This window comes from Leucoraja erinacea, chromosome 1 (assembly GCF_028641065.1).
Source record: "Leucoraja erinacea ecotype New England chromosome 1, Leri_hhj_1, whole genome shotgun sequence".
Classification (NCBI taxonomy): Eukaryota; Metazoa; Chordata; class Chondrichthyes; order Rajiformes; family Rajidae; genus Leucoraja; species Leucoraja erinaceus.
Window position 1 is genome coordinate 21,544,214 of NC_073377.1, and position 26,836 is coordinate 21,571,049.

Sequence of the window (26,836 nt, forward strand, 5' to 3'; positions counted from 1 at the left end):
CATTGATGTGCAGAGAGATCTTGGGATCCAAGTCCATAGCTCACTGAAAGTAGCACACAAGTAATTAGTGTGGTAAAGGCATATGGTATGTTTGCCTTCATTGCTCTGGCATTGAGTATAAGAGTCAGGAAGTTATGCACCCGAGTTTATAACGAGTTTAGGCCGCACTTGGAATATTGTGTGCAGTTTTTGTAACCCCATTACAGGAAGCATATGCAAAGCTGCAAAATAAGTTTACAAGAAGGCCGGCTGGATTAGAAGATATTAACTAAAAGGAAAGGTTGGATAAACTTGGATTGTTTTCCCTGAAGCATTGGAGGTTGAGGGGCGACCTGATAGAAGTATTTTAAAAATTGAGTGGTATAGGTAGGGCAGATGTCAGAACCTTTTTCCCAGGATGGAAATGTCAAAGATTAGAGAGCACAGCTTTGTCAGAAAGGGAATGTTTGAAGGAGATGTGTGGGGCAAGTTTTTTTTTAAACTACACAGAGGGTGGTGCCTGGAACGAACTGCATAGTGTAGAGGGGTAGTGGCATCAAGAAACGTTTGGATAGGCACATGGATATGGATAGAAACATAGAAAATAGATGTAGGAGTAGGCCATTCTGCCCTTCGAGCTAGCACTGCATTTCAATATGAGCATGGCTGATCATCCAGAATCAGTACCCTGTTCCTGCTTTCTCCCCATATCCATTGATTCTGTTAGACCTAAGAGCCATCAGAATCAAGGGATAGATGTTGGCAGAGAAAATTAGTTTAACTTGGCATTAAGTTCGGCACAGATATTGTCTGCCATAGGGCCCGTTCCGGTGCCGTACTGTTTTATGTTCTAAATAATCAAAGTATGCATGCATTACATTCTTAGTTTCCTACAACTCCACATTTAAAATGGCTGGGCTCCTGAAGCATTCAAGAGCAGATTTCCCCACCAAAGACCAGCAGTTCCAACTAAATCAGGGCCATTAACTTCCCCCATTCTAACCAAAGCTATTTAATAAATGAGATAGCAACTGGAAAAATGTTATTAATGCAGGTGTGGCAGAAATCCATCCAAATTCGTATTCACTCCCGAGGGGTAACACACAGAACTATAGGTGTGGCATTGTAGCTGACTTGCATCACCCAGGGTGCAGCTTTAAACAGGTGTTACCGCCCACTGAGTCATTACACATTGTTCTCCAGGCATTTTACAGGCATATGTCAACACAAAATGTCAATATATGTTTAAAGTGAATTATATTACAGGACTAGTGGTTGGGGGGGAAAAAAAAAATCATACCTTGAAAACCGCTGCACACCACAAAGTAGTTAACAGATAATGAAAGATTTTGAAATAAAGTCATAAAATGCTGGAAGAATACAATGTGTCAGGAATTAGATGTTAATTTAGAGACAAATAATATTTCTGGTCCAGGACCTTTGCTTTAAAAAAGGGAGAAATTAGAGGTGTCAAGCAAATGAATTCACAAGGAAAAGAAGCAGGGAGACTAATAAGTGGAAAGAAAGATCTATGAAAGGCAGAAAAACAGATTAAATGACAAACTGGGATGACAATTGTTCTGTGAGAGAGAGGAAGAGTTACAAATCCTAATAGCGTCTCAGCTTCTTTACTTGTACCTCTACCACCCTGTTTTACTTATAGTCATGTGTCTTTTATTGCTTTATCTCTCCTGCCTTCTAGTCCATCACCGACCTTCCCTTTGGTTATTCCTCCCTCTAGCTCCCATTCCTTGCCACTGTATTTAGATGAGAATGTACAAGGCAAAATTAGCAAGATTAGCAAATGCCATTTGATGTTGTGTGTTCAGCTTGGTTACCCTGTCAGAGCAAAGTTGTCATTAAGCTGAAAAGAATGCAGAGAAGATTTATGAGGAGGTTGCCAGGATTTGTGTGCCTCAATTACAGGGAGAGGTTGGGCAGACTTTATTGCTTGGAGCACAGGAGGATGAAAGTGATCTTGCGGTGCTCAAGATCACAAGGGGAATAGATAGTGTAGATAAGCAGTCTTTTACCCTGAGTAAGGGAATCAAGAACCAGAGGACATTGGTGTAAGGTGAGAGGAGAAAGATTTCATAGGAATTTGAGGGGTGGCATTTTCACACAGAGAGTAGTTGACATATGGAATGAGCTGCCAGAGGAGTTTGTTGAGGCAGATATCATAACAACATTTAAAAGATATTTGGAAAGGTCCATAGGCAGGAAAGGTTTAGAGGGAGTGGGTCACAACTCAAGGATTTCATTGAAATTGCCATCTCTCTTATTGGACTGCACCCTCTGAGCAGGGGCGGGTTAACCATTAAGCAGACTAAGCACATGCTTAGGGCACCAGGGCCAAAGGGGGCACCACAAAGTTGGGAAAAGGGTGAAAAGAAAAAAAAACGAATGAAGATTTGTAAAAAAAAAAAATGATAAAACTAGTGTAAAGTGATCATAATGTGCTGTTTCTTGATCATGGTGCACCCTAGGGTTATCTTCCCAGGTGTACCACAAGGGGCACTGCTGGCACAGTGCACTCTGACCTCTGTTGGTCAGTAAGATCATTAACACTGTCACATGTTTCCTGTTGTGGAATATTCTCGACTGGCCTCTGTGCCTCAGACATGATGTGTGCGACATCCTTGGAAATCTAAGACCACTGCACTGGTAGGATGTCATACAGCTTCAATGATCCTTTATTTAATTAGTATACATAGTTGTCTCTTATCTGTCGATCTTTTTTGAGACTTTTTGTGTCTACTTTTGCCTGATTTAAGCTATTTTTTGTTGGCGAGGTGCAGTGTCATAGCATGTGTTTAAAAGTAAAATGATGGAGCCAAATTCAGTTGTCATGACAGTCATTTCAATGACCCTCTCTGCCCCTTTTTAATTTCAGCCCCATGTAAATGTCAAAAATGAAGGGTGTTCAGTTGAGTGGTGCGCAAAAGAGAAAACGTGCAAAAGAGAATGAGCAAAATAATCTGTCTGTTGTAGCCAAGACAGGAAAGCTGACAGATTTCTTCTTACAAACTGCAAGAGAAAGATGATCCAGATCAAAACCAGTGTCAGTCTTCAGAGACAGCAAGTGAATCAAATCTATCTCCTTCATCAGAAACAGGCAGTGTTGGTGCAAGGCCAGATTTTCATGATGACGTTGCACATGATGAAGTGCCACAACCTGGACCTAGTTCTACGACAAGATGTGTAAATGCTTTTGAACTGTCCAAGGAGTTTAGAGAACTGACCAAGGATGAAATGAACAAAGCTAAGGACCCAGGGTTGTGGGATGAATTTTATGGTGATGATGTGACTTATCGGGTTGCTTGTGGACCCAGTGAATGTCAGCACCACAATGGGCCATTTGACAAATCGTGTCACAATTTCATCAGTGGGAAGCCAAAGAGATACTGTTCACAGAAAATCTTTTTTGGAATAAAAGCCAATGGTGAACACTACAAGAGAGAATGGCTGTTGTACTCTCCTTCAAAAGGATCAGTTTACTGTTTTGTTTGTAAACTATTTGCACCCAAAGGGTCAATGCATTTTGCTAGAAATGAAGGATTCAGTGACTGGCAAAACACTGCTGTAATTGACAACCATGAAAAAAGTACAACTCACCGAGATGCCATGTTGACATATTTATTGAAGACCCAAATTGAAGAGGAGTACAATTACTGGGAGAATGTGCTTCGGCGGGTTATAGCAGTCATTTGCACACTGGCTGAACGAGGATTGGCATTCCGAGGAAAAGTGGAAAAATTTGGGTCTCTCAATAATGGGAATTATTTGGGGCTACTCGAATTGATGTCAGTTTGTCCCATTCTTGGCTGCTCACATATCACGGTATGGCAATGCTGGAAAAGGCAACCGTTTGTACCTGTCCAAAACGATATGTGAGGAACTTATTGAGTTAATGGCAAAGAAAGTGCACTCCATCATCATTGACAAAATTCATGTTTCTGGGTACTTCAGTCTGTCTGTGGACTCAACGCCTGATCTTTCGCATGTTGACCAACTGAGCATAGTGCTCAGATACTTGCAAGATGGACAACCAGTTGAACGATTTATCACATTTTTGGAATTACAAAACCACACTGGTGAAGCTCTGGCACAGCAGGTGTTGAAGTACTTATGTGATGATTGTAAATTGGATTTTGCTAAATGCAGAGGGCAGTCATACGACAATGCTGCCAACATGTCTGGACGTTACAATGGCAAGCAGCAAAAATTTTGGATGCAAATCAGTTTGCCATTTATGTACCCTGTGCAGCTCATTCACTAAATTTAGTTGGACGAAGTGCTGTGGATTGCTGTCAAGTTGCAGTAGATTTCTTTTCCACTGTACAACTGCTCCACACATTCTTTTCAGCCTCAACTGCTCGGTGGAGAATTCTCAAAGATTGCATTGGAAATGAAAAAGTGTTGAAATCACTTTCAGACATCAGACGGGAAGCACATGCTGTGGCAACTGCAGCAATTATCAACTCTTTCTTCAAGATTATGGAAGCTTTGGAAGATTTATCAGCCGACCAGTTGCAAAAAGGTGACACTAGAAGGGAGGCAAAGAATATTGCAAACAAGATGCAAGAACTGGAATTTGTGTTCATGCTGAATTTTTGGAATGAAACTTTAGAAAAGTTTCATAGAACAAGTCGACTTCTTCAAAGTGAAAATGTGAGCTTGCAAACATGTGCAGATTTGTATTCATCATTGGCAGACCAGTTGCACACATCAAGAGATGAGTTTGAGAGATTTGAATCACTTGCAAAGGACATGCTCCCTGATGTAGAATACAAAGCAACTCAAACGCGTAAGCGTATAAGAAAGAGAATGCCCAACGATGGAAATGCACCAGAGGTCATTCTCAGTGCCAGAGACAAATTCCGTATCTCCACTTTTTATGTAATTGTTGAAAAGTTAGAAACGGAAATGAGGAGGAGACGAAAGGTGTCCACTGAAATAGCAGACAGATTCTCTTGTTTAAGGGAACTGCAGATGCTGGAGAATCGAAGGTTACACAAAAAAGCTGGAGAAACTCAGCGGGTGCAGCAGCATCTATGGAGCGAAGGAAATAGAAGGAAACGTTGGAGCGAAGGAAATAGAAGGAAACGTTGCCTATTTCCTTCGCTCCATAGATGCTGCTGCACCCGCTGAGTTTCTCCAGCTTTTTTGTGTAACCTCAGACAGATTCTCTTGTCTGACAGATGTTCCTAATGCCACCCAACAAGGTGCTAATTCCCAATTATCAGAAAGTGAAAGGTACTCAAAGACTTGTCAGACACTCATTGATGCTTATCCAGATGACATGAACAACACTTTGTCTACAGAGCTTCAGCAGTTCCATTCATATGTTCTTCATAAGTTTAAAACAACCAAGAAAACATCTTTCACTCACATGGAACTTTACAACACAATTACAGAAGACAAACTAGAGAATGCCTTTCCAAATGTTGAAATTGCCTTAAGAATATTTTTAACATTAATGGTCACCTGCACAACAGAGAGGTCTTTCTCACAACTGAAACGTGTAAAAAACCCAAATAGATCAGTTATGCTTCAAGAAAGACTTGACTCACTGTGTATATTAACTCTGAGTACTCTGAGTACTGCAATGTGGTGTCCAGTTAATTTCAACTTACATCTTGCAATTGTACATCATCCTTCAGACTCAGAATAGAGTATCCCTAACCCAGCGAAAAAAAACACCTTTGAACGGATTTTTGTCCTGCTCTTAAACAAAGAACAGTGCAAATCTTTAGTAAAACAGAGAGTGCCGGGTGACTCAGTGGACCAGGCAGCATCCCTGGAGGAATACAACTCGCTTAGTATCTTCCTCATTCATTTGCTGAATCATTGGAGGATAGTTTGTAATTTGAATAAAGTAATTTATTAAATAAAAGAACTTGGAGAGAAAAGCAGCATTTCTTCACCTGGTAATCACAACACTTTAGAGATACAATGCAGAAACAGGCCGTTCAGCCCACCAAATCCGTGCTGGCCAGCGATCACCTCGTACACAGTGGCAAAATCCTACACACTGGCAGCCATTTGCAATTTTTACCAAAACCAATTAACCTAAAAACCTTTACTTATTTTTAAGTGTGGGAGGAAACTGGAGCACCCGGAGAAAACCCACAAGTTCACAGGGAGACCATAAAAGCTCTGCACAAACAGCACCCGTAGTTAGTATTGAACCTGTGTCTCTGGCGCTGTAAGTGGTCCACTGTTTTCCCAAAGCAAAGTTTTCACAGGCCAACTGTTTCATAAATGATAGAAGCTGAATTAGGCCATTCGACAGATCAAGATGTATCATGGCTGATCTATCTATCCCGCCAAACCCCATTCTCCTGCCTACTCCCCATATCCCCTGACATCTGTACTAATCAAGAATTTATCTATCTCTGGCTTAAAAATATCCATTGACCTGGCCTCCACAGCTTTGTTTCCAGTAATAATAATGTGACCAGAAAGCAACCAGGATAAAACAAACTGTAGTTGCTGGAAATCTAAAAAGCAGAAAATTCGGCAAACATTGTGCTGGCCAGGAAGCTCCTGTGAAATGAGAAATACCGTTAACGTTTCAGGCTGAATGGAAGAATGAATTATCGACCTGAAACCATACTCCACCTCTCTCCACAAACACTGCCTGACCTGCTGGGTATTTCCTACACATTATGTTTTATTTTGTGATAAGGTGGATGGCTGGTCACATTCTGCACTTCTTACACTTATAGAAACATAGAAACATAGAAAATAGGTGCAGGAGTAGGCCATTCGGCACTTCGAGCCTGCACCGCCATTCAATATGATCATGGCTGATCATCCAACTCAGTATCCCGTACCTGCCTTCTCTCCATACCCCCTGATCCCTTTAGCCACAAGGGCCACATCTAACTCCCTCTTAAATATTGCCAATGAACTGGCCTCAACTACCTTCTGTGGCAGAGAATTCCAGAGATTCACCACTCTCTGTGTAAAAAATGATTTTCTCATCTCAGTCCTAAAAGATTTCCCCCTTATCCTTAAACTGTGATCCCTTGTTCGGGACTTCCCCAACATCGGGAATAATCTTCCTGCATCTAGCCTGTCCAACCCCTTAAGAATTTTGTAAGTTTCTATAAGATCCCCCCTCAATCTTCTAAATTCTAGCGTGTATAAGCCGAGTCTATCCAGTCTTTCTTCATATGAAAGTCCTGCCATCCCAGAAATCAGTCTGGTGAACCTTCTCTGTACTCCCTCTATGGCAAGAATGTTTTTCCTCAGATTAGGAACCATATACCAACCAATATTGCGTGTATAACTGTAGTTGTACGTTACTGATCAAAAGACAATTCTAAGTATAGCAAAAGATGTAACAAAAGCAAATTCCATACTATGCTCTTAAGTAATCAATAATTTTCCCTAATCTGGGCACCAAAGACAAGGCCAGTATTTATTATACATAATTGGCCATAAAAAGATGACAGAGAGCTAGCAATTGAATTTCCATTTTTTAGTTTTTATTTAGCTTTTTTTTAAACAAAAAACTGATCCCATGTGATTTTGAATATTAGTTAATGTCAAAGGCATTCACAACATTTCAATGACAGTGAACATAGAAACATAGAAAATAGATGCAGAAGTAGGCCATTCGGCCCTTCATGCCAGCACCGCCATTCAATTCAGTAGGTCAATCGGCTCTGTAAATAGCCCAGTGTGTGTAGGATGTGAAACTGGGATAACATAGAACTAGTGTATGGGTGATCGATGTTCGGCGTGGACTCTGTGGGCTGAGGGGCCTGTTTCCACGCTGTATCTGTAAATACATTTTCCCCATTCTCAGGGAGCAGCAGTAAGCTCAACAAACATAGTCAATAGTACCTTTATCTCTCGAGTTAATGGGCTGTGAGTGGCTCCATCTTCAATCGTGAACATCTGCTCTCGTACTCTCCGCAGTGTAATTCGCATCTAGTTGGATGACAATGTAGAGAGGGGGGGGAGAGGGGGAAATTATCAGACTTTCAACACTGACACATCATAATCTGTTCATAAATCAAGCTCTTGGTTTGCACCAGAGACTTTATCTTAAACAAGAACCAGCTCTATGCCTGTATTAGCCAAATATTTAATGCTTAATAACCAAGAGCCAAGTGCCAACATTCCTCAGAAATCCTTTTGGCTCAGCATTGGTTTGGTTTTCCGTACTCCCTTTAAACTCACCAGGGCTGCATTTCTTGCTCTCCTAATAAACCCACCAGAGCCCTATTTCCTGAATCCTTAAATTCAACAGGAACCTATTTCCTATGCTTCCTTTAAACTCTCTGGAACGTGTTTCCGACACTCTTTTTAAACCACCAGGATCCAATTCTCACGCTCCTTTTAAAACAGGTTTTCGAGGAAATGTAATATGCTGCCATGTAAGTTCTAAATGTTGTGTATTAAAGACGTGTTGGAGTATTAATAGGAATAAAATCCAATCCTCCTCCTAGAAAATCTGCCAGTCCAGCACCAAAGTCAGATTAACAGAGTTTTATAGTAGGGTGTAATTTACTATACAACGTATAATGTTGCAATAAACTGTTTAAACGGCTCTTTTCTTTCAAAGGAATGAAATCTAAAACCAATAAATAAACAGGACTTGAAGTTATTCTAGTTACAATTGTTGCTTGGTGAGTGGGATCTTGGTGGTCAGGATATGTTTTGCAGGGTTATCAATGCAGGCAACAAAATGTGCATTCATGCAAAATAAAAATAGAATATGCTAGAAAGATTTGACATCAAACAGTGGCTATAAAGAATTAGTGTTGGCACAGTGGAGCAGTGGTAGAGTTGCTGTCTTACAGGTCTTACGGTGCCAGAGACCCGACTTCAATCCCAACTATGTGTGCTGTCTGCACAGAGTTTGTATGTTCTCCCCATGGGTGTTCGCTGAGATCTTCGGTTTCCTCCCACACTCCAAAGACATACGGGTTCATAGGTTAATTGGCTTGGTATAAATGAAAATTGTCCCTAGTGTGTGTAGGATAGTTAATGTACGGGGATCACTGGTCAGTGCGGAATTGGTGGGTCGAAGGGCCTGTTTCCGCGCTGTATCTCTAAATTAAACTAAATTCATATTCCGCTTGGGTAGCTTACAAACCAATGGTATTAAAAACAAATTTGCCAATGTTAGGTGACCTCTAACAAACATCTCTTCCCCACACACCCCCTTTCTTCCCTCGTGACCCACCTGGACCCACACCCATTTCTCCCCTCCCCCGACTTTCTTTCTTAGAAACATAGAAAATAGGTGCAGGTGGAGGCCATTCGGCCCTTCAAGCCAACATCGCCATTCATGGTGGTCATGGCTGATCATCCCCTATCAATAACCCATGCCTGCCTTCTCCCCATATCCCTTGACTCCACTAGCCCCTAGAGCTCTATCTAACTCTCTCCTAAATCCATTCTTCTAGTTTCACAATTCACAACTCTTTAATCCTTTAGCCTCATACCTTTTTTCCCTTTGCCTACCCATCTACCTCATCAACCATTCCCCCCCCCCCCCCACCTGTGTTCACTGATTACCTGCCACACTTTGTTCTGCCCCTCCTCTCTTCCAGCTGTCTTGCCAACCCTTGCCCTACAATCTGTCTGAATAAAGGTCCTGACATGAAACGTCACTAAAAAATTAACATATAGAGATAAGGAACTACAGATGCTGGTTTACAAAAAGAGACACAAAGGGTTGGAGTAACTCAGCAGGTCATGTAGCATCTCAATGTTCTCCAGGGAAGCTACCTGACTCGCTGAGTTCCTGTGAGGGCCTGTCCCACTTTCCCGAGCTACTCACAAATTCTCCCGAGTTTTCCCCTTGATTCAAAGTCGGAGGTGGTCCGTAGCGAGTCTGTAGGAGGCCGTAGGAGTCGGTAGAAATATCGTAGCGGCTCGATATGCCAGCCGTAGGTACTCGGGGCATCAGGTAAGTCGGGACTTTTTTTTCCAGCGGGTCAAAAAAGTCCAATGAGTAAAAAAAGAGTCGGGATCACAAAAATCTTGATTTTTTTTTAAGCTCCTTTCAACTCGGCAGAGGACTCGGGAAAGTGGGACAGGCCCTTTACTCCAGCACCTTGTGTTTTTTTTGTAAACCAGCATCTGCAGTTCCTTGTTTCTATGTGTTCACTGACATTTCATTATCTGCTGAAAGATTGTTGCCCTAAATTCTGACCAGTTGATGCCAGATCTACTGAATATTTCCAATATTTTCTGGTTATGTTTCCAATATCTAATATTTGCAGTAGTTTGCATTTAACAGTCTGTTAAAGCGGAATATGAATTTAGACTTCCTACTGGCTTAAATTGAAACTGTGGAATGCTGCCATCGACTATCCACCCCACTTTGCTGACCACCACTCCTTCATAAGCTCATAATTGATAGGAGCAGAATTAGGCCACTCGGCCCCTCGTCTACCCTGCCATTCAATCATGGCTGATCTACCTTCCCTCTCAACCCCATTCTGCTGCCTTCTCCCCATAACTCCTGGACACCCCTATAAATCAAGAACTTATCAATCTCCACCTTAAAAATATCCATTGACATGGTCTCCACTGCCTTCTGTGGCAACTAATTCCACAGATTCACCACCCTCGGACTAAAGAAATTCTTCCTCCTTTCTTTTCTATAGGTATGTCTTTTATTCTGAGGTTTGGCCTCTGGTCCTAGACTCTCCCACTAGTGGAAACATCCTCTCCATGTCCACTCTACCCACGCCAACCTTCATACCCATCCAAAATTGCTAAGTAAATGGAGCCAATGGACCCCATTCTTCTCTCCATGCCTGACCACTGCCTCTTGTTATGCAGGAAGTCCATCACTGACTGTGATGTCCTCATGATGCAAATTGGTTAACTTTGCTATGATTTTATGCATCATTTTCATTTTGGCAGACATTTCAAATGTTAATTAATGACCATCACATGAGCCCCAAATGAATATTTTGAGTAATGATATCACTAGATTAAACAAATAACATTGTAAATTGCCAATCAAATGAGTATTAATGTACCTCTTTAATATATTCTGTCTCTTCTTTGATGTGTGTCATGGCAGATCCATATAATGGACTTCTTTCTTCTTTTTCATGACTGTTAGTTTCCAATGCTCTGATCTCTGTGTTGTACATTACAGATGCAAATAATATAAAACCTGAATTAGCAACAAAAGAGAAACCTTTAGGCAATGACTTAAATAGTTTTGATGATTCAAAGCAGGATAATTTTCTTGTATCTCTTCTGATCAGTGATGATTAATTTGCAGGTCAGAGCATTATTACATTTTAGAATCATCGTCATATGGCAAGGAAACAGGCCCATCGGCCCACCTTGTTTATGCCGACTTTTTTGGCAATCTGGACTGGACCCATTTGCCCTGTGTCCCTTAAAACCCTTTCTTCCATACATCTGTCAAATGTCTTTTGAAAGTCGTAATTACATCTAAATGAATAGAGGGGAGGGCAAAAGATCAAAAAGCAGCACCACGGGTAATAATTGTTGGATTACTCCTGATGTCACATGCGAGTGAGGTTAGATTCTCCCCATAACCTTTGACACCCATTCTAATAATAATGTGTCTATCTCTGCCTTAAAAACATCCACTGACTTGGTCTCCACAGCCTTCTATGTCAATGAGTTCCACAGATTAACTACCCTCTGACTAAAAAAGTTCCTCCTCACCTCCTTTCTAAAAGAGCGCCCTTTAATTCAGAGGCTGTGATCTCTGGTCCTAGACTCTCCCACCGGTGGAAACATCCTTTCCACATCCACTCTACCTATGCCTTTCATTATTCTGTAAGTTTCAATGAGGTCCCCCCCTCAACTGTCTAAACTCCAGTGAGCACAGGCCCATTACCTCAAATGGTCATCATATGCTAACCCACTCATTCCTGAGATCATTCTTGTAAACCTCCTCTGGACCCTCTCCAGAGACAGCACATCCTTCCTCAGATATGGGGCCCAAATTTGCTCACAGTACTCCAAATGCGACCTGGCCTGTGTCTTATAGAGCCTCAGCATTACATCTCTGTTCCAGTCATCTTAATATAAATATTAGCATAATTATATAATATCTTCTGAAACGCTGCCCCCACCCTTCCCCCAGCTGATCCACACAGGGAGATTAGCTAGAGAGGGTAAGAGACAGGGGGCGGAGAGGAGGGGTGTGAGGGGTGTGTGGGGGGGGTGGTGAGAACAGAGTAGTAGGTCAGCAATTGGAAGGAATGATGGGAAGGTAGAGGTTAGGAAGCTAAGTGTCAAAAGAAGGACAATCAGGGAGAGGTGAAGGAATATGTTGTCCTGATGGGCAAGGATTAGTGTGGGGAGTGCAGATGAACTTAGAGCCTGAAACATTTCTTGAGACTATAATGTTGTGGCGATTGCTGAAATGTGGTTGTGAGAAGGCCATGAATGGCAGATCAATATTCCAGGGTTCGATGGTCAGACTTGATAGAGAGAGAGGCTAAAGAGGTAAAGGAGATGCAGTGTTAATCAGGGAGAGAGAGGGTGGAGAGTGGAGGGAGAGGAGGGGGTTGGGGTGACTTAGTGCAGGAGACAAGTGTACTGACTGTGTGAGCAGACACTTTGGCAGTGATTGCCCATGGGGTTCACTGTCGAGGACTTCATAATGCAGAGAGCATTATAAACAGTGGAGTGATTAACCCTGGAAAGAGGGGAGACTTCTCTCTTAGTTGGACGCTTCTAATTGAAACTATAACACGCTGAATTTGTGATTCAATTCAGCTCTCGACCGATAGCATAATTAGAAAAGTATCGATTTTCGCCTGACTAAATATACTTTGATCATTATATATTTTCCAAAGAATATATTATTCCAAAGAAATATCTTCCAAACGCTAAGGTACTGTCCAATTCACCTCTACCCCACTACGGATATAGGACTTTGTCTTTGGTACTGATGCGCTAAAATGCAGAGAACTATTTTTTGCGCTCTGAATCTTTCCTTGCTCTGCTTATTTTACTTAAGTTTGGCTTGATGGTATTTATGTACAGTGTTACCTAATTTGAATGGATAACACACAAAAAGTAAAACTTTTCGCTGTATATCGGTAGACGTGACAATAATAAACCTAAACCTAACCTTAATCAACGTTGTCTAACAACAGACATTCTGAATGGTCAGTGTTTGCTATTCGATGAACGGAAATCTGAATACCATTTTAATAGTTGAAGCTTAAACAATGTTCCTAGTAGAACAAACCTTACTTTTCAATGTCAGGGTTTATTCGTAAACCTGGGCCCTCACTGGCATGAACAATACTTAAATCCAGTAAACAAACCTGGAGCCGAGTAACTCCAGCACCTTGTATTCTGCAATACATTAATCTAGCCTCGATTAAGACCATCAGATTTAAAATTGTGGTAAGATGATAATCAAAAGATAGGGTTTAAAACAGTTTAAAGCTCTTGGAGAATGTTTTACCATACGGTACTAGAAGCCTGTAATCCTCATCAAAGTAGGTTATAGCAATTTACATTCCTGGTTGCATTTCAAGTAAAAGCTCATATAGTGGGAGCATGGGTATTGTGTTAGTTTGGGAATGTGTTAATTTTTTCCAAGATTTGACGATCCAAGATGGTTGTTGTTCTAAGTATACATTCAGTAAATGCCAACTTGGATGAGGATAAAACTTCAACTGCTGAGAGAGAAAGTTGTTGTTTCCACTGTTGCTTATTAAAACAGACCTTCATTCAGGGTTGGCTCAAGAGTAACTCGGGAGACGAACTTGGAACATCGCAGAAATGACAAGTAAACGGCAAACTTGTCATACCCGTGGGAACTCGGTTAAACACTTGATCATACACTTGAAATCTCGTACACAACCACGAGTCTTTCACTCAGGGCACCTCGTGGGTCAGCTTGCACCGTGAGACAGGGCTATTAGTCTGTAAGAGGAGGTTTACAAGAAAGGTCGTTCTTTTAGGAAGGAGATGAGGAGACATTTCTTTAGTCAGAGGGTGGTGAATTTATGGAAATCTTTGCCATAGAAGGCTGTGCAGGCAAGGCAAGTTTATTTGTATAGCACCATTCGTGCAAACAGCAATTCAAGGTGCTTTACAGGAAAGAAAAAATAAAATAGTCAATAATTAAAAATTGCAAAATAAGCAATACGACAAATGTATGAATAATAAAACAAGGTCAATGAAACAATAAAACGATTTTAAAAAGCACATAAAAGGGTTAAAATTAGACGGTTAAGATTACCTGCATGTCGAGTTATGGACAGGCTATAGTAAACAACAGTGTTTTTAGGCCCGATTTAAATGCGCTTACAGTCTGTGCACACCTCAGGCAAATTCAGTGGATATTTTGAAGACAGATATAGATCAATAGAATTTTGATTAGTATCGGTGACAGAGGTACTGGGGAGAAGGCAGGAGAATAGGTTTAGGAGGGAGAGATAGATCAGCCTTGATTGAATGGCAGAGTGGACATGATGGGCTGATTGGCCTAACTCTACTCCTATCTCTTATGATCTTATGAGTACTGTGTTTACAAATCTGTTATACAGTACTGCTGCTGTAAGTAATAATTTCATTGGTCCATTTTGGGTCACTTGACAATAAAATGCTCTCGGGCACCAGCACCTGTCTATCCTCTGCTACCTTTCTAATAGATTAATTTTAAAACAGAAAACACAGAATAGTGCAGGACAAGAATTGGCCCACAATATCTGTGCCAAACATGATACCAAGTTGAACTATTCTCCTTTGCCTGCGTGGTATCCATATCCCCGTATCCCTGCATACCCATTTGCCTCTTAAATGCCACTATCATAGCTGCTTCCACCAACAGCCCCGAAAGCCCTGGGAAAGGAATTTCACTGTGCAGTTGCACATGTGGCAAATAAAGCACCGTTGAAAAAGGTTCCGATTATCTATCTATATACTGCCAATAATTTTATGTATTTATCAGGTCTCCTCTCAACCTCCTATATATCCAGAGAAAATAGAAAATAGAGGTCTCAGGGGTTATGGGAAGAAGGCAGGGGAATGGGGTTAGGAGGGAGAGATAGATCAGCCATGATTGAATGGCAGAGTGGACATGATGGGCTGATTGGCCTAACTCTACTCCTATCTCTTATGATCTTATGAGTACTGTGTTTACAAATCTGTTATACAGTACTGCTGCTGTAAGTAAGAATATCATTGGTCCATTTTGGGTCACTTGACAATAAAATGCTCTCGGGCACCAGCAGAAGGCAGGGGAATGGGGTTAGGAGGTAGAGATAGATCAGCCATGATTGCATGGCGGAGTAGACTTGATGGACCGAATGGCCTATTTCTGCTCCTATCACTTATGAACTGATATAAACAATCCAAGTTTGTCCAATCACTCCTTATACCTAATACTTTCTAATCCAGGCAGTATTGAATGTCCTGCTTCAGATTTGTTACCTCACGGTCCACTGTCAGTTGTTACATTCACTGCTGTGAATCCGTTTGTTTGGAAGTATTCAGCTGCTGCAACTCCTGGCTGTTCTATGCTCAACAAAAATGTCCAAACAATATGGGTGCAACGGTGCAGTCGTTGCCTTACCGACCTCAGTTTGATCACGACTACGGGTGCTGTTGGATAGTGTTAATTGCTGGTCCTTGCGGACTCAGTGGGCTGATGGGCATGTTTCTGTGCTTTATCTCTAAACAAAACTAATGTGGTACCAAATAATTGTACTATGGCTATTCTTCAGTTAAATATTATCTTGTTCTCTGGACAGAATGCTGAGCAAGAAAATGTATATACTGTAATAAGCTGGAATTTAAAAACAAATATGTGTGTTTAAATATTTACGTTGCTGAAGTGACTGTATGAAGTGTGAAGAAACAAAACCAAATGTGCAGTTGACTCACCCAGAATGTCAATAAAACTACATATTAGAAAAATAAATCTTAATTTTTGAACGTATTTTTATGATAATTTCACAAACAAATAACAGTGATATTTACTGAAGGTAAATGCAGAATAAACACAGGAGATGGAGGAGAAAGATTTTAAACAAAGTAATGCTACCCACAATTTGATAATATAATCTCATGGGTGTGTTTGATAATCTATCTATATTAGTAAAAGTAAGATCTTGACCACTTCCTGTTTTTCTGTTTCATGATTTTTGAAAAAAACACTGCCACTTACGGCTGTGATTTTTTACCATATTACTCAGAGGATTTTTCCCATCGATGAAAAATGAAAGAGTTATTAATGTTTAAAAAATATTGACATTCTCTCTGCAGCCCCTGCTGGTGGGAGTGGCGAGGGACTATAAAACCCAGAAGTGTTGTGCCTCACTCAGTCTCTGCAAGATGGAGGAAGCGAGAGGGTCACGTCTCTCTGAGCTGTGAATAACACTGAACACATGTCTCAACTAAGAGTGCCCTTAATGTGTTTTGAAAATGAAAACGTGGTAACTGCTTTGAAATGCTGCACTGCAAATGGTTGTTGGTGGTGGTAACTGCTTTGAAATGCTGCACTGCAAATGGTTGTTGGTGGTGGTAACTGCTTTGAAATGCTGCACTGCAAATGTTTGTTGGTGGTGGTAACTGCTTTGAAATGCTGCACTACAAATGGTTGTTGGTGATGGTAACTGCTTTGAAATGCTGCACTGCAAATGGTTGTTGGTGGTGGTAACTGCTTTGAAATGCTGCACTGCAAATGGTTGTGGGTGGTGGTAACTTGACAAAGTCCTGTTTTCATTTTATATTGATTTTAGAAAAATCGCTCCCAATTACGGCTGTGATTTATGGCCATCCTACTCAGTCCCCCTCCACTCATCAGGTGCAGAGGATTCCTCCCTTCAATGAAAAATAAAAGCGTTATTTGTGTTTTAAAAAATGTTGAGAATCTCTCTCCTGTCAATCACGCCATGAAAGCCAAGCCCCTTCCGGTGGGAGGGGGCAGGGATTATAAAACTTGGAAGTGTTCTGCCTCAGTCAGTCTCTGCAAGATGGGGGAAGTGAGAGGGTCACGTCTCTCAGTCCGAGCAGTGAATAACACTGAACACATGTCCACTAAACTGTGAGTGTGGTTTTACTGACCTTGAGTGCCCTGAATGTAGTTTGAAAATGAAAATGTTGTTGGGTTGAAGTAAAAGCACTGCAAATGGTTGGTGGGGGTTTGGGTTGAAGTAACAGCACTGCAAATGGTTGGTGGGGTTTTGGGTTGAAGTAAAAGCACTGCAAATGGTTGGTGGTCTAAACTTGACAACTTCCTGTTTGCACTGTATATTGATTTTAGATAAAATGCTACCACTTGCGGCTGTGATATTTGGCCATCTTACCCAGTACCCCTCCTCTCATCAGGTGCAGAGGATTCTTCCCATCAATTAAAAATAAAATGTTATTAGTGTTTAAAAAATGTTGAGAATCTCTCTCTCCTGTCAGTCACGCCATGAAGGCCACACCTTTTCCGATGGGGGGGGGGGGGAGGGATTATAAAACCCGGAAGTGTGGGTGTGGCTCAGTCTCTGCATGATGAGGGAGGGAGAGGGACTGTCTGAGCTGTGAATCAACTGAACACACTGAATGTCTATTGAACTGTGAGTGTGGTGTTTTGTGTGGTTTTATGGTGGTTTCACCCTGCTTGAAATGGTATGAAGCTGCACTTGAATTTGGTGGCCTTGCACCCTGCTTGAAATGGTATGAAACTGCACTTGAATTTGGTGGCCTTGCACCCTGCTTGAAGTGGTATGAATCTGCACTTGAATTTGGTGGCCTTCCTGCTTGAAGTGGTATAGAAACATAGAAAATAGGTGCAGGAGTAGGCCATTCGGCCCTTCGAGCCTGCACCGCCATTCAATATGATCATGGCTGATCATCTAACTCAGTATCCTGTTCCTGCCTTCTCTCCATACCCCCTGATCCCTTCAGCCACAAAGGCCACATCTAACTCCCTCTTAAATATAGCCAATGAACTGGCCTCAACTACCTTCTGCGGCAGAGAATTCCAGAGATTCACCACTCTCTGTGTGAAAAAAGTTCTTCTCATCTCAGTTTTAAAGGATTTCCCCCTTATCCTTAAGCTGTGTCCCCTTGTCCTGGACTTCCCCAACATCGGGAGCAATCTTCCTGCATCTAGCCTGTCCAACCCCAAGTAGACAGAACCAAAGTAGTTATTCAATTGGTCCTTGTTCCCCATGATTAATTCACCCGTTTCTTTGACTGCAAGGGACCTACATTTGTTTTAACTAATCTTTTTCTCTTCACATATCTATAAAAGCTTTTTCAGTCAGTTTTTATGTTCCCTGCCAGTTTTCTTTCATAATCTATTTTCCCTTTCCTAATTAAGCCCTTTGTCCTCCACTGCTGGTCTCTGAATTTCTCCCAGTCCTCTGGTAGGCTGCTTTTTCTGGCTATTTTGTACGCTTCATCTTTTGTTTTGATACTATCCCTGATTTCCCTTGTTATCCATGGATGCACTACCTTCCCTGATTTATTTTTTTGCCAAACTGGGATGAACAATTGTTGTAGTTCATCCATGCAGTCTTTAAATGCCTTCCATTGCATATCCACCATCAGCCCATTAAGAATCAATCACTAGTCTATCTTGGCCAATTCACGTCTCATACCCTCAAAGTTACCTTTCTTTAAGTTCAATTCCAGTCAAGTCGAGTTTATTTGTCACATACACATACGAGATGTGCAGTGAAAATGAAAGTGGCAATGCTCGCGGACTTTTGTACAAAAGACAAACAACCAAACAAACTATAAACACAATCAGTTCAGGACCTTAATTTCTGAATTAACAATGTCACTCTCCATCCTAATGAAGAACTCAACCATATTATGGTCACTCTTGCCCAAGGGACCACGCACAACAAGACTAACCCTTCCTCATTACCCAGTCTAGAATAGCCTGCTCTCTCGTTGGTTCCTCTACATGTTGGTTTAGAAAACTATCCCGCATACATTCCAAGAAATCCTCTTCCTCAGTACCCTTTCCAATTTGATTCACCCAATCTATATGTAGATTGAAGTCACCCATTATAACTGTTTTACCTTTGTTGCATGCATTTCTAATTTCCTGTTTGATGCCATCCCCAACTCCACTGCTACTGCTAGGTGGACTGTACACAACTCCCACTAGCGTTTTCTGCCCCTTAGTGTTTCGCAGCTCTACCCATATTGATTCCACATCCTCAAAGCTAATGTCCTTCCTTTCTATTGCGTTAATCTGCTCTCTAACCAGCAACGCTACCCCACCTCCTTTCCCTTTCTGTCTATCCCTCCTGAATATTGAATATTCCTGGATGTTCAGCTCCCAGCCTTGGTTACCCTGGAGCCATGTCTCCGTGATCCCAACTATATCATAGTCATTAATAGCTATCTGCACATTCAACTCATCCACCTTATTACGAATGCTCCTTGCATTGAGACACAAAGCCTTCAGGCTTGTCTTTACAACACTCTTAACCCTTATACTATTATGCTGAAAAGTGGCCCTTTTTAATATTTGTCCTGGATTTGCCGGCCTGCCACTTTTACTTTTCACCTTGCTACCTATTGCTTCTACCCTCATTTTACACCCCTCTGTCTCTACGCTCACACATTTAAGAAACCCTTTCTCTTTAACTCCATCCTCCACTATCCCATTCGACACCCCACCCCCCCTTATTCAGTTTAAAACCACCCGTGTAGCAGTGGCAAACCTGCCTGCCAGAACGCTGGTCCCACACCTGTTAAGATGCAATCCATCCCTTTTGTACAGTTCCCCCTTACCCCAAAACAGATCCCAGTGATCTAAGAATCTAAATTCCTGCCCCGTGCACCAGTTCCTCAGCCACACGTTCAGGTCCCTTATCTCCCTGTTCCTGCTCTCGCCAGCACGAGGAACTGGAAGCAAACTGGAGATAACAACCCTGGAGGTCCTGCTTTTCAGCATTTTTCCGAGCTCTCTAAAGTCACGCTGCAGAATATTCATCCCCTTCTTTCCGACATCGTTTGTGCCGACATGCACTACCACTTCTTGATGTTCACCTTTGCCCTTGAGGATTTTCTGCACTCTGTCCGTGACATCCTGGATCCTGGCACCAGGAAGGCAGCACACCATCCTCGCATCCCGTCTGTTGCCGCAGAAACCCCTGTCCATACCTCTCACAATGGAGTCTCCCACTACAATGGCATTGCCTGCCTTAGGCCTTTTTGGTTTTGGCTCAACAGCCCTATTTGCATCGCAAACCAGTCCGCCGCTCAGTGTAAACACGTCTTCTGTCCCGACAGCTTCTAAGTGGGTGAACCTTTTCACAAGAGGTACAACACCCGGGGACGTTTGCATTCCATGCTTCCCTCCCTTGTCTCCCACCTTCTCTCTTCCAGTACCTTAGGTGTAACAATCTTACTGTAGGACTTGTCGAGGAACGACTCAGTTTCTCGGACGAACCGAAGGTCATCCACTTGCTTCTCCAGTTCCCCAACACAGCCCTTCAGGAGCTCTACCTGGATGCACTTCTCACATTTGTAGCAGCCAGAGGCACCAGCGATGTCCTTGACCTCCCACATACTGCAAGTAATGCACTGAATCAGCTTGCCTGACATCTCCTTCTTTCGTCTCTACCTCTCAAGCGTAATGTGTGGTCTCCTCTCCTCAGCCTCCTCGAAGACTCTCGAGTAAAGACTCACACTTTACTCACAGGGCACTTCCCTCACTCACTGCCGCTCCCTAAGAGCAGTCTTGCTTAAATTGACTGATAAATTGCCTGATTTACCAATTTACAAACCAAATTCCTCAGTTTTCAACTGTTTTCCCGGCACTGACTCACTTCTCTCCTCCCACTCGGGCTAGAGCCAATCAGTCTGATCTCTTGCTAATCTCCTCCTGCTGTTGCTCCCAAATCTACAGCAGTTCTGAGAAGTATGAAACTGCACTTGAATTTGGTGGCCTTGCACCCTGCTTGAAATGGAATTTCAAGGAATAGCTGTGAGTCAATTGCCAGCCCACCAGCTGTCAGTGAGCTGCCAGCACATCAGGCTTGAGGGGCTGAGCTGCCACCCCAAGAATCCCTTCAGCCCACAACACCCATACCAGCGCTCCAGAAAGCCCCACCCCCACTGGCCACCAATATTGGAATTGGTGGACAGGTGGAATATTGTGTTGGGGGACCAGCCCTCCCTTGTGAACATGGGACCCAACGGGTCCCACTTAGTCTAGTTATATATTTTTTAAACTTCTGTTTTAGCTTCTGAGTTAGAATACATCTTGAATACTACTGCAACATGAATAATTTCAAACATTTGAAATTGCAACCGAGCAAGTAAGAATTAGTAATTACATTGCTGTCCTAGCACAATATAAACCAATTGAAGGGGACCATATTAACCGATGCACTGGTCTGCTCCTATTACCATTGATCAAAGAGATGGTAACCAGGCAGAATAGAGCAATGGCATCTACTGTTATTGCAGAGGACACAACATGAAGGTTAGCAATTCTACCCAAGAATGAAATAGGGCTCAACGAATGGATTCCCAGGGATTCACAATTGTTACCTCACTTTACTTAGGGCTGTATGTATCTCATGTCCAGTAGGAGATAGAGGAACAGACATGTAGACAGATTACAGAACGGTGCAAAAGCAACAAAGTTGTTGAAATGAGTGACTTTAACGTCTTTAATATTGACTGGAACTTAACTCGGTACGAAAGGTTTATTCAGGGCAGAATTTGTTGGATGTACCCTGGAGGAATTCCTAAAAGGGACTACAAGGGCCAACAAAATGTAATTGGTGAGTAGGATTGCATAAAATACAAAAGATTTTTATATGTACATTAACCAATAAGAGGGAACGGGAGAGGGTGGGTCCAAACAAGGATTGTATGCTTGGAGGCAGCACATGTAGACAAGGTACTATTTTGCATCTTATTCACTCAGGAAAAGGACATAGAAAACAATGTGATTACAAACTGCAAGGGTAGTTTGAGATCGAGGTGATGACAATAGGTCATTTAGAAATACATTAAGGTGGATAAATCCCCAGGGCATGATGGGATTTACCCATGGTTATTCAGAGAGGAAAGAGCGGAAATTGCTGGAGCTTTGACAAAGATCGTTTTATCTTCACTAGCCGCTGGTAACATCCTGGAAGACTGGAGAGTGGCCAATGTTGTTTATGAGAAGGAGAGTAGAGATAATCCATAACATTATTGACCAGTGAGCCTCACGTCAGTGGTAGGGAAGCTATTAGAGAGCATCCTTTGGGTTAGGATTTACTCTCATTTGGAAGATAATGGGATAATTAGAGATAGTCAGCATGATTAAGAATAGTCAGTTTTGCTTTGTCCACAGCAAGTCATGTCTTACAAACTTGAGGGTTTTTTTTAAAAGGATACAACAAAGGTGATGGATGAGGGCAGGGCAGTGGATGCTGTCTACATGGAATTTAGTCTGGCATATGGAAAAAGCCCCTCGTGTTATGCTGACCCAGAAGTTTAAGACGCATGGGGTCCACTGTGACCAGGTAATTTGGATTCAGAACTAGCTGACTCATAAAAGACAGAGGGTTGTGGTGGGAGTTATTTTGGCTGGAGATATATGACCAATAGAACTTTGTTATATGTGATATATATATAAATGACATGGATGCAAATGTAGTTGGGTTGATTAGTCATTTTACAAATGACACCAAAATTGATGGAGGGTCTCGACACAAAACGTTACCTATTCCTTCTCTCCAGAGGTGCTGCCTGTCTCGCCGAGTTACTCCAGCATTTTGTGTCTATCCAAAATTAATGGAGTTGCGGACAATGAGGAAGGCTGTTAAAATATAGAGCTGGAGATAGATCAGCTACAGAACAGGGCAGATAAATGGCAGATGGAGTTTAATATGATCAAGTGTGAGGTGCTGCACTTTGGGAGGTGGAATGTAGGGAGAAAGTATACCGTTATTGGCAAGATCCGTAACAACATTGATGTAGTTCCCTCAATAATAGATGACATAGGGTCATAGGTGATAGGAGTAGAATTAGGCCATTCGGCCCATCAAGTCTACTCCACCATTCAATCATTGCTGATCTATATCTCTGTCCTAACCCCATTCCCCTGCCTTCTCCCCATAACCACTGACACCCGTACTAATCAAGAATCTATCTATCTCATTCAGCCCATCATGTCCACTCGACCATTCAATCATGACTGATCTATATCTCCCTTCTAATCCCCTTCTCCTGCCTTCTCCCCAGTACCTCTGTCACCGGTACTAATCAAAAATCTATCTATTTCTGTCTTCAAAATATCCACTGAATTTGCCTGCACAGCCTTCTGTGGCAAAGAATTCCACAGATTCACCACACTCTTACTAAAGAAATTCCTCCTCATCTCCTTCCCAAAAGAATGTCCTTTAATTCTGAGGCTATGACATCTAGTCATAGACTCTCCCACTAATGGAAACATCCTCTCCACATCCCTCAATGTCCCCTCAATGTATTCTTCAATAACCCGAGTCTTCAACAGATGGAATACCAACAGATAAATGAAAACCAGAAAAATATAGATAATTGAAATCTGAAAACCAAAATAATACTGGAAACATTTAACAGGCTAGGCACCGGTTGTAGGAAAGAGAAACAGAATTAATGTTTCGGTTATAGACTTTTTGTCAGAATAGGAAAATAAAGGAAGTTAAGGGCCTGTCCCACGAGCATGCAAACCAGAAGCAGGGGCCGCGCGGAGGTCGAGTGATCCCCGTACAGGGCCGGTTCCACCAGCATGCGACTGCATGTGGCGAGCGCGACTAAACCGGAAGCGGGGGCCGTGCGGACGTCGAGTTATCCTGTACGAGTTGACGTGAAGTTCGAGCGAAGTCCATAGGAAGTTCGCGCTAGGCATATGCCGTCAAGACGGTGCGTAGGGCGTCAAGACGGTGCATGCAGCGTTGAGACAGTGCGTACACCCGTCGAGGCAGTGCGTACGGCCTCAATGCGGCTGCGGGCCGGCAGGCCGTTGTCGCGCGGAATGTTTGAACAGTGTCAGTTTTTCGGAACCCCATGCGATGTCGGGACCAGCTCCGCACAACTCCATACGGTTCCGGCGATCGAAGTAGGACCGGCCCCGCGAGGCCGTACGGCTCAAGCGACCTCGTTAGGTCACACTTGTCGCATGCAGTCGCATGCTTGTGGGACAGGCCCTTTAGTTAGTTTTAAATTGCAGACAGGGTGGAGGAGGGATGGTACCTAAAATCATGCTGATTTTATTGTCAATGTGTACAGGTATGGGTGAGGTACCAGTACAATGAAAAGTCCTACTTACAGCAGCATCACAGGCAGATGGTCTCAAACAAACACACAAAACATAAATTATGCAAGACAGCAGAAGAAGAAATACTGCAAAAAATAGATATTAAAGAAAAACAAACATGTCCATGGTGGAAAAAGCATTATTAGCAACATCACCATGGCAACACAGTCTTACCCTGTCAAATATATTTATTTGTCCTCTTCATCCCTTTGCTCTTCCCACACCATAAAAAGACGAGGATAGACACAAAATGTTGGAGTAACTTAGCTGGTCAGACAACATCTCTGGAAGCCCAGGAGAGAAAGGTCAGTATGGGAATGAGAAGGGGAGTTAAAATGTTTGGCAACTGGGAGACCATGTAGGCCAAGGCGTACTGAGCATAAGTGTTTAATAAAACAATTGCCGGGTCTATGTTTGGTTGTTTTCTCTCCTTCCCAGTTTTGTGTAAGGGCATTTGATCTAGATCGTCATAGAAACATAGAAACATAGAAAATAGGTGCAGGAATAGACAATTCGGCCCTTCGAGCCAGCACCGCCATTCAATATGATTGTGGCTGATCATCTTGCTGAGCGTTTTCAGCATTTCATGTTTATGCCTCAGTACTAAAAAGATGTACAGTAAAAGGTAAGAACCAAACCGATCAGAATATGGAACTGCTCAGAACTATATGGCCACTGTTGGTCCAGTGTGCTTTTTTCAGTGCTTTTGTGTGTCCCAGTAAAAGGTACAATGCAGCACGTCATCAACTTGACTATTAATACTTTTGAAAGTAATTATGTATTGACAGGCACTCATTTGATTTTCAGTTGAGACCCTTCCTCAGACTGTAACCCACTTCTACCTATCAACCGTTACCCATTGCTTGAACCAATATATACCTCCCTACATTCTCCACACATCCTTTATCTTCTCCCCCATTTGCTTCTAACCGCATCTACCCTCCTTTTACTGGTTTATGTGCAATTTTCTTTTACCCGGTGGCCCCACTTTACAAGAGTGGTCTTTGTCCTGACTCACTAATTCTAGACGTCAATCAACGATGACAGGAAATTAACCATCGGTTATTTATGTGTATGCAATGCTATATCGCTGTTAATTCTTCCTGAGCTCCCAATGAACTGTTAATTCAGGACAATGTTCTGAGAATAGACACAAAATGCTGGAGTAACTCAGCAGGACAGGCAGCATCTCTGGAGAGAAGGAATGGGTGACATTTTGGGTCGAGGTCCTTATATTCACTGGAATTTAGAATGATGAGAGGGCATCTTATTGACACACATAAGATTCTTAAGGGATTGGACAGGCTAGATGCAGGAAAAATGTTCCCAATGTTGGGGGAGTCCCGAACCAGGCGTCACAGTTTAAGAATAAGGGGTAGACCATTTAGGACTGAGATGAGGAAAACCTTTTCACCCAGAGTTGTGAATCTGTGGAATTCAATGCCACCTGGCTGTGGAGGCCAATTCACTGGATGTTTTCAAGAGAGAGTTAAATTTAGCTCTTAGGGCTAATGGAATCAAGGGATATGGGGAAAAAGCCGGAACGGGGTACTGATTTTGGATGAACAACGATGATCATATTAAATGGTGGTGCTGGCTCGAAAGGCCGAATGGCCTACTCCTGCACCTATTTTCTATGTTTCTAAGTTTGAAATGGCCTGTTCATAGAACTGAGATGAGGAAAAACTTTTTCACCCAGAGAGTTGAATCTGTGGAATTCTCTGCCACAGAAGGCAGTGGAGGAGAATTCACTGGATGTATTCCAGAAAGAGCTTAGTTACTCCAGCTTTTTGTGTCCAGCTTTGGTTTTAACCAGCATCTGCAGATCCTTCTTACAGAAAACACATCAGATTTCCCTAACAAAAATAATTTATGTAATCAGGATTATTATTACTCTAAGTAAAAGAAAAGTAAATAATACTCACCTTTCTAAAATGGATGTGGATCTTTGAAAACTGGAAATGCCTGTAATACTGCACCTGCTGAACGAGCTGCTACCAGCACGAACGCTTTGTAAGCAGGTTATCCAAAGCATTGAGCGTGGTGATATTCATTCGTGCAGCTAGTTGAAAAGTTTTGTAGCCGATGATCTATTGAAACTCTTTCTTTCTTGTCTACACTGCACAACATGTTAATTGTCTCTGAAACTCAAGCTACACCTTTGTACTTCCTCTTTGGCAGGTTGCCAACAGTAAAAAAAACATTTCTTAAAGCTGGGTCGTCATACATTCAGCTGTTTGCCGTGTAGAAATCCTGTAAAAACAAAACTTCTGAATGTGAATCAGTCTGAATATTTCAAAGTGTACTATTACTGGCAAAGGCTTTCAAAATAGTATAGTGACAATTTCAGTTAAAGCCTGAGAGAGATAACTTGGTTTAAGATTGCCAAGGAACTAATATCTCCTATATTAGCATAAGACCATGTGATGTTTAGTATATTACCATAAACAGTGCAGACTTCCCCTATGTCAAATAAAAGCTGGGAGTTTAAAATACAAGTGTGCATAAACAAGGAAGATGTTCATACCCATTGTGTTATTAGGAATGATTATATCTCAACCTTCCCAGGGAGTTTATTTCTAACTAAGCCAGCCATTTTAGAAAAACCTC

At 42.1% G+C, this 26,836-nt stretch overlaps 1 protein-coding gene across 2 annotated transcripts in view; it reads right to left on the minus strand.

The window, feature by feature from the left end:
• Window positions 1-26,615, minus strand: part of LOC129713201 (coiled-coil domain-containing protein 68-like) — an 81,439-nt gene extending 54,824 nt beyond the window's left edge. The window contains exons 1-3 of one of the 2 annotated variants that reach the window (XM_055662219.1): window positions 26,152-26,615; window positions 10,998-11,101; window positions 7,837-7,923 (exon numbers count right to left, since the gene is read on the minus strand). In XM_055662219.1, the coding sequence (XP_055518194.1) occupies window positions 7,837-7,923; window positions 10,998-11,036 (126 nt within the window). In that variant the 5' untranslated portion in view covers window positions 11,037-11,101; window positions 26,152-26,615. Of the gene's footprint in view, window positions 1-7,836; window positions 7,924-10,997; window positions 11,138-26,151 lie in introns of both variants that reach the window. The other variant, XM_055662143.1, reaches the window with a different exon arrangement.
• Window positions 26,616-26,836: the final 221 nt, after the last annotated feature.